Here is a 12,606-nt window from a genome sequence, read left to right as displayed (position 1 = left end):
ACTTCCCTGGTGGTATAGTGGCTAAGACTCCTCACTCCCAATGCAGGGGGCCCAGGTTTGATCCCGGGAACTAGATCCTCATCCCACAACTAAGAGTCTGCATGCTGCAACTAAGATCCAGTGCATCCAAATAAATAAATAAATCTTTTAAATCAAGGAAAAAGTATCCAACGTTGAAGGCAGCCTGGAGGTATTCTGTTCCCTCTCAGCAGCCATTATTTTCAGGCTCTGAGACTCAGGGAAAGTTGTGAAAAACTTGGAGATGCTTTAGAAGACAGTAGCAACACTAATAAAATAACTGTCAGACTTACGAGAAAGGTGAGAGAACACAGCTTAGATGAGAATGAGGGTTAGAACACTCTTCAGGTTCTTGATGCTTTTTATTTGAAAGCCTGTGAGCAGCTGCTTGTCTACCACGGAGGGAGAAAAGAAATACTGTAGGTTTTGGCAGAAGCATGGATATTTATATTAAATTTTCAAACTGCAAGTTTAAAAGAAAAATTGTAGTTCATTACCTACTCACAATGAGTAAAATTATATTTCTGGGAGGACTCTGGGCCTGTGTAGAAGCACGTGCTTCCACATATGGCTTACAGTCTTAGGGAAAAGCACTGAGATTCCTCGTCAGCATTATACATAACCAAAGGTACAAATATCTGGAGTAAAGTAGAAGGCAGTTGTGTGCCTTTTGTTTTTTTTTCCAAAGAAGCTGTTCTCAGAGATTTGGGTAATCCAGAACTCATCTATTTCAAGATTTTATCCCTGTAAGAATAAATCTGAATTAGGAAGAGCGAGGTCTTCAAATACATAAATCTACAGCCATTTTTAGCTGAGAGATCTAATATAGTCACAGTGATCTTGCAGTCAAGTCAACAGAATTTCTTCTGCATGATTTTCTCTTATCCTTCCTTGGTTATATGACTTATTACTAATTTAAAATGATTTACTTTCATTTTATTGGTCTTTAAAATTTACTTGGCATTGTCTCTAATATTTCCTAGTATGTGCTCCTTTCTAAATGAGTAACTCCTACATCGTGGCATTTGCTTCTTCTTCCAAGCACTGTAGCCCATTAACCCCTCCCATTCAACAATTAGGGGCAACCTCAAAACTAACACCACATTTAATGAGGACTTGGATGACACAGAATAGAATAGAGATTTAAATATCAGTGTAAGTGTACGTAAAACTGCTGAACTGTACACTTAAAAATAGTGAAAATGGTAAATTTTATGTATATTTTACCACAAGTGGAAATAAAATTTTAAAAAGATAAAAACAGGTTTAAATGATATCTTAAACTAAGATAATTATGGAGTTATTGGGGCTTCCCTGGTAGCTCAACTGGTAAAGAATCTACCTGCAATGCAGGAGACCTTGGCTCAATTCCTGGGTTGGAAAGATCCTCTGGAGAAGGGTTAGGCTACTCTCTCCAGTATTACTGGGCTTCCCTGGTGGCTCAGACGGTAAAGAATCCGCCTGCAGTGCGGGAGACCTGGGTTCCCTCCCTGGGTTGGGAAGATCCTCTGGAAGAGGGTATGGCAACCCACTCCAGTATTCTTGCCTGGAGAACCCCCATGGACAGAAGAGACTGGCAGGCTACAGCCCACAGGGTCACAGAGAGTCGGACACGACTGAGCAACTAAGCGCACATGAAGAGTTATTACATCCCTGGTAGAGCTTCCCGTGCATCGACACGCTACTGTTTATGGTACATTGATAAAGAAGACAGATTATTAACCACTAAACTGTCAGTGCCATGGAACAATAGCATAATTCCAGTTTATTCTGTTTGTTGGATCTTGAAGTTGTATAATTTGATAGATATTTTTTAATTGTAGAAAATGTGTATTAAATACAATTTGAGCATAAAGTAAGGTTTTTGGGAAGGTTTTTGGACTTCCCTGGTGGCTCAGATGGTAAAGCGTCTGCCTACAACGCAGGAGACCCAGGTTTGATACCTGGGTTGGGAAGATCCTCTGGAGAAGGAAATAAATGGCAACCCACTCCAGTACTCTTGCTTGGAAAATCCCATGGATGGAGAAGCACGGTAGGCTACAGTCCATGGGATCGCAAAGAGTCAGACACAACTGAGTGACTTCACTTTCACTTGGGAAGGTATTCTTTTAAATTTGTGTAAAGTACGACTTGAAAAATTTAAAAGAGAAAAGACCTCAATTATTTCAGTCAGTGCTGAAAAAGCATTAAATAAAATTCAACTCTCATTCCTGATTCAGTTCAGTTCAGTCCCTCAGTTGTGTCCGACTCTTTGCAACCCCATGAACCACAGCAGGCCAGGCCTTCCTGTCCATCACTAACTCCTGGAGTTTACTCAAACTCATGTCCATTGAGTCAGTGATGCCATCCAACCATCTCATTCTCTGTTGTACCCTTCTCCTCCTGCCCTCAATCTTTCCCAGCATCAGGGTCGTTTCAAATGAGTCAACTCTTCCAATGAGGTGGCCAAAGTATTGGAGTTTCAGCTTCAACATCAGTCCTCCCAATGAACACCCAGGACTGATCTCCTTTAGGATGGACTGGTTGGATCTCCTTGCAGTCCAAGGGACTCTCAAGAGTCTTCTCCAACACCACAGTTCAAAAGCATCAATTCTTCTGTGCTCAGCTTTCTTTATAGTCCAACTCTCACATCCATACATGACTACTGGAAAAACCATAGCCTTAACTAGATGGACCGTTGTGGACAAAATAATGTCTCTGCTTTTTAATATGCTGTCTAGGTTGGTCATAACTTTCCTCCCAAGGACTTTGTGTCTTTTAATTTCATGGCTGCAGTCACCATGTGCAGTGATTTTGGAGCCCAGAAAAATAGTCAGCCACTGTTTCCCTATCTATTTGCCATGAAGTGATGGGACCGGATGCCATGATCTTAGTTTTCTGAATGTTGAGCTTTAAGCCAACTTCTTCACTCTCCTCTTTCACTTTCATCAAGAGGCTCTTTAGTTCTTCTTCACTTTCTGCCATGAGGGTGGTGTCATCTGCATATCTGAGGTTACTGATATTTCTCCCAGTAATCTTGATTCCAGCCTGTGCTTCTTCCAGCCCAGCGTTTCTCATGATGTGCTCTGCATATAAGTTAAATAAGCAGGGTGACAATATACAGCCTTGATGTACTCCTTTTCCTATTTGGAACCAGTCTGTTGTTCCATGTCCAGTTCTGACTGTTGCTTCCTGAGCTGCATACAGGTTTCTCAAGAGGCAGGTCAGGTGATCTGGTATTCCCATCTCTTTCAGAATTTTCCACAGTTTATTGTGATCCACACAGTCAAAGGCTTTGGCATAGTCAATAAAGCAGAAATAAATTAAAAGCTAAAAAAAAAAAAAAAACAACCCTAGAAGTAGAAGGAAACTTCCCAGAAACCTACAGCAAACATCATTCTTAGTGGTGAAACATTTGCTGCCTTCCCATTAATGTTTAGAAAAGGAAGAAAATGCCCTAAAACACTGTAACCATCAGTAATCTACTAAAGTTCTTAATAACCCAAGAAAACACGAAAAAGAAATATGATGTAGGAAAAAAGACGTAACTGCCATTAACTTCAGACAGCGTGATTACTTGTTTTTCTAAACCGTCCAGGAGACTCAACTGACAGACTCTTAGACCTAATAGGAAGTTGAGTGAAATGGTTGGATTCAAAACGAACATATAAAACTCAATGACTTTCCCATGCACTAGGAAAAACCAAGGAGATAATGTAGTAGTAGTAACACTACTATAAGATTTCATTTGAACAGCCACTGAAATTTATACAGAAAAATAAATGAGCAGATATATTTAAGATTATTTTGTAAGGTAAAGCAATGTGGTGTGGGATAACTATATAGCATGTTTAAATATGTATATAGTATAATATACATACTAATATATATATAATGAATAAAGCTATAGTAATTAAAAAGTCACATATTAGCACAGAAATAGGGCACAAGTTCCCAGACAGACCAATATTTAAACAAGGATCTAGTACATGATAAAAGCAACATTTAGAATCAGTGGGAAAAGGACCGCCTGAGTACATGCCATGCACTGATCCAACCTTAGGATCTAGCGATGAAAAAATGAGACAAAGTTCCACCTGATGTCCCAGCTGGGAGAGGATGGCTATGTGTCAGACAGCAGTTTATTCCCGCCCTCAACTCTGTTATCTCACCTCCGCCAGCCTTCTGGTTACCCTCTGAGGAGACTAAACCCCTCATCTCTGCTTCAACTCAGAAATATCAGATACTGTTTGGCTTTCAGCCTTCCACCCCCCAATTATTATTTTCTTATTGTTTCATCTCTGCTTTCTTTGTGTTTCTAGCATTATGCCAGCATCTTTAGCCAAAGTATCACTTATTTATAGTTGCTACTTTAGCCCATAAAAATACTTAAGCCTTTATATTTAACTTTTGCTCTGTTTTCAAAAGGGTCTAAAATGTCCAAGCCTTCACAGTTTTGCACCAGATAAGCCTGGAGGAATACTAATGATGGATCTAAATGAAGAAAACCCAAGGGCACTGGAATTAAGAATCAGCCGTGGATTTAATTTGGCTTTATTTAATCCACATGGTATCAGCACTTTCATAGACAGTGGTAAGAACTGATGAGCTACCAACATTTAAAAAAAAAAACAGTGGTTTGCAAATGACTGGAAAATAGATTTGGATCATATCTGTATAAGAAAACAACTCATGAATTGTTTCTGTATTCTTCATATGAGTAAGTCCAACATTGCCTCTTCATCTGGCAGTAAGTTATGCTACATTTTGAAATTTCTAATAGTTATTAATTACACCTGAAAGAGTGTTTAGATTTCATAACCTTTTCATATATCTATTTTCATTGCATTGAAAAAGAGCTTTATTTCTAAGTTAAACTATGAACAGATTATCCATGAATTCTGTATACAGAGTGAGAAACACTCTTTCTTAAAGGTCAGGAGACCAATGATCAATAAATAAAGAAATAAATAAAGAAAGACAGTGATGGGAAAGATGGGGAAGAAGAATGATCTGGTAGGTCCTCTAACAGCTTACACATTCAGCCTTTCCTTGCCCGTGGTATTTAAATGTCAGTATCTACCCAGAGGTCCTATAGTTATATCTTGTAAATGAACTCTATTCTCTCATTTTTTTAGATGACACCGTTTATCTCTTTGTTGTAAACCACCCAGAATTCAAAAATACAGTAGAAATTTTTAAATTTGAAGAGGAAGAAAATTCTCTTTTGCATCTAAAAACAATCAAACATGAGCTTCTTCCAAGGTAATTAGTCCTTTTGTTCATTCTCAGATTTATTGCTACCTTTTTCAGATATTCCGTATCATGGTCCTTCATCTTTTGTAAGAGCTGAAATACATACACACATACATACACACACATAAACAAATACATATATTTACATGTATATGTCTATGTATAGTTTCCTTGCAACTTTACTTTTCATAAATATTTACATGAATGTAAAATTTTGAATGAATCCAGTGTTTTAGCCATGACAAAATTATATTATCCAAACTCAACTCAGTATTGAAGTGATTAAATCATACACAGATTTTTTTAGCCCCCAAGAAAGAGTCGTTAGAAACTCTCTCAAATGCACATCCTTTCAAACTGGGAAATATAACAGGTTCATGAGACCTTTTCAGGTCCCAGAAAAACTTGCTCATAATTTCTACCATGATATCCACCAATTGAATTTATATTCATATAATCTACTAAATAAAAGAGGCAGGAAGTGCATGGTTTGAGAGTTTTCTGTCCTAGTCTATACTGTAGAGATTAATTGTCCCTTAATTTGAAGAATGGGCTTCCCTGGTGGCTCAGTGGCAAAGAATTTGCCTGCAATGCAGGAGACACTGGTTCCATCCCTGGGTCGGGAAGATCCCCTGAAGGTAATGAAAACCCACTCCATTATTCTCGCCTGGGAAATCCCACGGACAGAGCCTGGCGGGCTACAGCCCATAGGGTCTCAAGAGTCAGCCACGACAGAGCAACTAAACAACAGTAGTTTCCTTGCAGAGCAGGAAAAGTTGACGTCAGTGTGCTATGCAGGCTCGCTTGAGAAATGAGGAAATGCTGGACTGCAGGGGATTTGCTTTTCAGAGCCATCTCAAGAGTAGAAGACAAACCTCACCATTGTTCCTTCTGTCACCTTCCATTTCAGATGACTCATCACACAAATAATAATAATACCTGTCCTGCCAAGGAAGAGTAGCCTGCTTTATATGGAGTTTGTATGCTTAGTATGGAACTAACATGAAATGTTTTCACAAGGTAGCCATGGGCTACTGGCCCTACAGAATTGGGAGTGCGTCACTACTACTTCAAGAACACAGCTGGTTGATAATGTGACTAAAGGAGGTTCAGCAGCATCTTTTAAGCTTGAACTTGATGAATATTTTTAATATCTACTTGTCTGTCTAGAACTTAAGTGTGTAACTGCCAACCATTCTTCCAGAAATTCACTTCCTAATAAATAGGAGCATAAGTACCCTCTAGGCAGCCTTTGCTTTAAGGAGCTCTTTCAGAAAGAGGGGACCCACCTTCCCTGTAGCTGTGTTTTTTCTTTAACAAAGGGGAAAGCCACTCTTTCAGAAATTTTTGCATAGGGTAATTGGAATTTAAATTTAATAACACCCTTACCTAACTGGTTTTAAAAATGTAATTGTTTTCAGCATATAAATCTCTCACCTGAAGCACTGCACTATGGCAATTTCATCATCCATCTATCTGGAAGTGTTTATTGAGTGCCTGTTCATTCTTGGCAGGTCGGCTTTGCGAGTCAGGTAGAAATTGAACAGTCAACCTTAGTTTGACTAATAACTAAGCAAAGGAACTCAAGAAAATTCAGCAACTGAGAAAAATGGAAGCTAGGTAAATGCTATTGACAGCCCGACCACCTCACCAGCCAATAAGGCTCCATCAAGCTCTGTACAATGGATAGCTGTGTCCTTTCACGTTATTCTTAAACCTTACATTTCTTGCTGTCAAAAAAACACACTCTATCGGCACTAAGTTCTTTTTTCTTTTGTAATAATCCTGCCATAATTGCTAAATGATCTGTCTTCAGATTACTTGGTACCATACAAAGTTGTTCTCCAGCATATGATATTATAGTAGGTTACATATGACTATACCTATGTGATTTTAGCTGAGCTTTTCCTAGGGAACCTCTTACCAGAAATTTAAGGCACATATTGTGTAAACCTTCTGGATACTTAATCTTTAATATGGAGACCAACTGGCTTTTCATTTTCTCTCACATGTTATTTTTCTCTTCCAGTGTGAATGATATCATAGCTGTTGGACCAGAACATTTCTATGCTACCAATGACCACTATTTCTCTGATCCTTTCTTAAAGTATTTGGAAACATACTTGAACTTACACTGGACAAATGTTGTTTACTACAGTCCAAATGAAGTTAAAGTGGTAGCAGAAGGATTTGATTCAGCAAATGGGATCAATATTTCACCTGATAAAAAGTATGAGCTCTTACAGAAGTATTTTCATTTCTATTTAGTCATAGTGCTGGGTGAAATTCTTTACTTTTCTCTTTTTTTTTAAGGCAGAAATAGCTTACCTGTTATTTTTGGTCTATGATAAATATATATGATATTTATAACTATTATTATAATGCTATGATATTATAATACATATATGTAATACATTATTGGCCTTCCAAGGTTACTGGGCTTCCCAGGTGGCACAGTGGTAAAGACTCCACCTGTCAATGCAGGAGACACAAGAGATGCAGGTTTGATCTCTGGGTCAGGAAGATCCCCTGGCGTAGGAAATGGCAAACCACTCCAGTATTCTTGCCTGGGAAATCCCATGGACAGAGGAGCCTGGTGGGCTACAGTCCATGGGGTGGCAAAAAGAGTCAAATAGGACTTAGCAGCTAACAATGACAGCAACTATATCATTACAGAATTTAATTTTATAAATGTAAATTTTTATAAAATGGGTTCATATTTATATATACATATTTAAATATAAGGTAGATGTTTTTCTTTTAAATAAATATATTATTGTTTTATTGGCTTTTATTGTTTTATTCCATTATAAGGATGACTGTAAACTAGCCAGTTCTCTATGAATATATATGATTTTCTTTTCTGTACAAAATACATTTTTTATTTTTCTTTTACCACTGAAACTTATCCATATGTTTTTAAGGCAGAACCTCCCCCCAAGGGAGAATGACAGCATAATGGTTAAATCTTCAGATTTTGGAGTCATATAGACTGAGGTTCAAATGCCTACTGGGTATTGGCTAAATCTGGGGCTATGAGCCCCTTCCCTCTGCACATTTGTACAAGCGTTTCTGTAGAACTCCTCAAAATAGAACTACTCGCCCAAAGAGTGCTCCTTTTAAATGTTAATTTTTATAGTGCCAAATTCCGCCCCCAAATTCTTTTACTTTTATATGTCCAACTCTAGTTTACAGAAAGGATATTAAATTCTTTATTAATTTTCCCTTTTACTAGGTTAGCGCGTTGAACAATTTAAACTACTACACATATAACGTGAAATAAATCTGCCATCCTTGACAACTAAATGTCTTTATTTTCATGACAGTTTCTTCTTTATTGTTGATTACAGAAAATGGATGTAGAATCTTTCAAATTGTCTGTAACTGACCCAATCCAACCTCTCCCACCAAATCTGTTTTTCTCCCCGACTCTCATCTTTCAATTATGAGAGTCAAACTTTCCAGTCACTCAGGCTGAAAATAGTAATACCAATAGGGGCCCAGCTTTAACTCCTCTCTCACTACTCTGCCCAGCCACTGAGCAGGTCACACTGGTTCTGCGTGTGGTTCCTCAGCCCCTCTTCCTTTCCACTGACACCTGCTTGGTTTGAGTTCTCACTCTCACTTTCTTCCCATTTGTCTTCAGTCCATTTTTTTTTTTTTTTGCACCATTGCCAATTTTGTCTTTCTGTGTCCCACTGCCCTTCCAAGACCTCTGGAAGAGGGACCTGTGTCTGCTTCACCTTTGACTCCTCACCCTGAGCCCAGCCAGGCACAAACCACATGCTTAGTGATTGCTGCACAGAGCCGACCGTTTGTTGTTATTACACTCTGTTATTCCAGAAATTCAGTGGACCCCAACTGCTTTCCAAATCAAGGCAGGCTAAAGGGCTAGACTTTAATAGGCTAGCTCCGACCTCTCTCTTCTACTGTTTTCATACTTACTACGCTTTAGACAGGAGCTGAGTATTTTGCAAACCTGCCTCTTTCATTCTTGCTCACTGTACTTTTGCTCACGTTTTCTTTTGCCTAAAAGATGCTTTGTCCTCATATCCTCAAATCCAGTCGCTCAGTCCATGTCCACTGCAGATGCCCCTTTCTTTGTAAGCCCTTCTATTTTTTCAGGGGTTATATATTTCTTCAGTCTCTAAACCCAAAATATGTCTTATGGTACCATCATGCTGTATTATTTGTTTAATGTGTACAGGCCATCTAATTACCACAACACATGATAAACTTTTCAGGAAAAACAGCTGTTTTCGTCATGTTTATATCTGTCACAATACTGAGTTCATGGTTTTACCCATTATAATTGCTCAATAGAACAGTTGCCATGGAACAGTCAATTCAATGAGGAAGATTATGGTAAAGCAGTCCATTAATTCACCCTCCTTAGATGCAGACAAATTATTCTGAGTATATACTTATCTCTAATGCTTGAAGTTCTCAGTATGTTAATAAATGTCTTCTGTTTTATACCAAATATTTCTACAGGTATATGAGCTCTTGAAATATCAAATTATATTGTGGAATATAAAATATTTTTTTAAACATTTGTTTTATTGTCCCTTCAGTGGCAAATATCACAGACTTTATATATTTTTAAAATTTATTTGTTTTTAATTGGAGGATAATTGCTTTACAATGCTGTGTTGGTTTCTGCCATACAATAACATCAATCAGCCAGAGGTATACATATATTTTCTCCCTCTTGAACCTTCTTCCCACCTCCCACCCCACAGACTTGATATTTTAAATGCTGCCCTATATTATTTTTCCTTACCAATCTTTTGAAAAATAATTTAACAATTCCATGACTATTGTAGCAGCACTGAATTGATTTTGAAAGCTTACTTTTAAATAAAAGTTGGCCTTTATCAGGCTTTCCTTGAGGGCCCATCATTGATTAACTTCTTGGCAGGTTATTAAGACTTATTCTTCCCACTGTGTTAATGAAGCTTTATCTTGGCTTGGAGCTCTAACCAGTGTGTCCTTCCTGCAAAGGTTCATCTATGTTGCTGATATACTGGCTCATGAAATTCATGTTTTGGAAAAGCACCCTAATATGAATTTAACTCAGTTGAAGGTAAAATATTTCTTTCTATAACTAAAGTTGACATTAATCTTGAAATTACATAGTCATACTATATTATAACAATACCTCCCTTAAAACAGAATAGCCAGTGTTGCTACTCTGGGTTTTTCACTGCTACCTGTCTATAATTGACTAAGTCTCTTGTTTCCCAAAGTCACAAGAACAGTCATGACTGATTACATGCAGCTGTATGTTGGGAGGGACATTTGCATCAGAGTTAGCGCCCACTCCATGAAGTACTGATGGCACCCGATGAATTCCAGTAAGAAATTTTCACAGTTGAAAAGACTAATAGATGAATTCCGAAATGAAGATTTATGCAAGTTGTCAGTTCTTTCAATAATAAATGAAGGTGGAAATTGGGTTCCACACCATTATTATTTTCTTCCTGCTTGACAACACATATTTTAGATTGATGAAGAATTTATTTGAATGAGTTTCTTGAGCTAACCTATCATTGTGCATCTTTTAAAAGGGGAAAGGGGTTCATTTTTTAGAGAGATTGATTATTGTCCTAACTTTCTTAATTTCAGGAAGAATGAAAAGTGACTCTAAACGAGTGTGTTAAATTTATTTTATGCAATATTGGTGTTAAAGAGTGGAAGCAGGAGATGGGTATAATTTCCCCATATGCACAGGGGCAAGAAAGGTTAGCCCTAAATTATCTAATTGAGGTTTCTCATGACATTTAGATGTTGACGTTTTTTCATTTGGAAGGTACTCAAGTTGGATACACTGGTGGATAATTTATCTATTGACCCTTCCTCGGGGGACGTCTTGGTAGGCTGTCATCCTAATGGCCAGAAGCTCTTCGTGTATGACCCGAAGAATCCTCCCTCATCAGAGGTTTTTATATGTTTTACTTTTTAAACCTTAATTATTCAAACCCTTTTGAACTAATAATACAATAAACTGTCCCAGGGATGGTCTGTTTAGTCCTTTTAAACCAATAATACAATAAACGTGTGGCAGTTGGCTTCGTAATTGCTTTAAGCCAATAATTGGCAGAATTTCACATTGTTCAAATACTTTTAAAAAGGTAATCTTTTGATGTAGTAAATGATGGTAGAAGCTGGTCAAAAGATCTTTTTTTCTAAAGATGTGCCCTCCTTGTGTGGTATACTGGCAATTTTTTAAATACCTGGCTTATTGTCAGCTCACTGCATGGCACAACTTTTGTTCATGCTAAAGTAGGCACATTAGTGTGGAAGTTTTTCTATTAATGCTCAATTACTGTAATAACACTCAATCCGGTGTTGGCATGCAGTCCCTCGGTGGCTTAAGAAAGTACTTTCTTTGAGGTTTTAACAAAGTAATTTAAACATTAACAAAATTGCTAACTGCTATTTTCAACAGCATGTCCTCTTAATCATTGTGTCTTTGTGCAAGATTATTGATGACTGAGTGGCATGGGTGGATGGTGGTTTATATTAATCCTTCATATCTCCTGAATAGGTTCTCCGCATCCAGAATATTTTATCTGAGAAGCCTACAGTGACTACAGTTTATGCCAACAATGGATCTGTTCTCCAGGGAAGTTCTGTGGCCTCCGTGTATGACAAGAAGCTGCTCATAGGCACTTTATACCACAGAGCCCTATACTGTGAGCTGTAAATGGCCCTTCTGGTATGCAGGTGTGCTAGCGTCTCAACAACTAATTTTCTATGAATTGCTAATTCTGAGGGAATTTAACCAGCAATGTTGACCCCAAAATGTGTGACACATAGAGTAAATTTATTTCAGCAATGAAAGGACCCCTTCAGTTCACATAGCACTTTTAACATTAAAAGAAAGTGAACAGTTTTTAAAAATGCCAAGTACAGGTAAGAGAAGAAAGCTGTTTTCAGCTAAGTGAATACACTCTGCACAAAATAAGCCTCATGTCTGCCTTCCAACTGCCAGAGCATAAATTCCACTGAAACAGGGTAGATTATATTTCCTTAAAATGTGAGTGACCTCAGCTCCACCAGTGTGACCACTATGACTCAGATCTACTGATACATGACATGTTTTGATGTCTTATACTTACATCTTTGTTTACTATTAAAGAGTTGGAGTTATAGTAAAGACTAACTAAAGCCCAAGTTTTGTCTGTGCTTAATTCTCATGGCATATCCTCAGCAGAACGTGGCCACTTACTTGTGGGGTTTCCTTGGGAGGGACAGGCAATAACAATACTAATTTATCTTATTAAATATGAAAAATAAGCCTTTTATTTGAATAAAAAAGAATGAATTAATTAAATATGGTAACTGGAA

The 12,606-nt window shown here is 37.7% G+C and overlaps 1 protein-coding gene and 1 long non-coding RNA gene across 4 annotated transcripts in view; one reads left to right on the top strand and one right to left on the bottom strand.

Moving 5' to 3' along the window:
- LOC133072082 (uncharacterized) overlaps window positions 1–12,606 on the bottom strand; it is a 40,992-nt gene that overhangs the window by 14,497 nt on the left and 13,889 nt on the right. The gene's annotated exons all lie outside the window — the stretch shown is intronic.
- The window catches only part of PON2 (paraoxonase 2), a 27,610-nt gene extending 15,004 nt beyond the window's left edge, over window positions 1–12,606 (top strand). For 2 of the 3 annotated variants that reach the window (XM_061164926.1, XM_061164925.1), the window contains 6 exons: window positions 4,426–4,591; window positions 5,136–5,262; window positions 7,283–7,483; window positions 10,258–10,339; window positions 11,066–11,194; window positions 11,804–12,606. In XM_061164926.1, coding sequence (XP_061020909.1) covers window positions 4,426–4,591; window positions 5,136–5,262; window positions 7,283–7,483; window positions 10,258–10,339; window positions 11,066–11,194; window positions 11,804–11,962 — 864 coding nt within the window. In that variant the 3' untranslated portion in view covers window positions 11,963–12,606. The remainder of the gene's footprint in view (window positions 1–4,425; window positions 4,592–5,135; window positions 5,263–7,282; window positions 7,484–10,257; window positions 10,340–11,065; window positions 11,195–11,803) is intronic. The other variant, XM_061164927.1, reaches the window with a different exon arrangement.

Source organism: Dama dama, chromosome 18 (genome assembly GCF_033118175.1).
Source record: "Dama dama isolate Ldn47 chromosome 18, ASM3311817v1, whole genome shotgun sequence".
Taxonomy (NCBI): domain Eukaryota; kingdom Metazoa; phylum Chordata; class Mammalia; order Artiodactyla; family Cervidae; genus Dama; species Dama dama.
The sequence above is the reverse complement of the archived record's forward strand: the minus strand, read 5'-3'. Positions and strand labels throughout refer to the sequence as shown.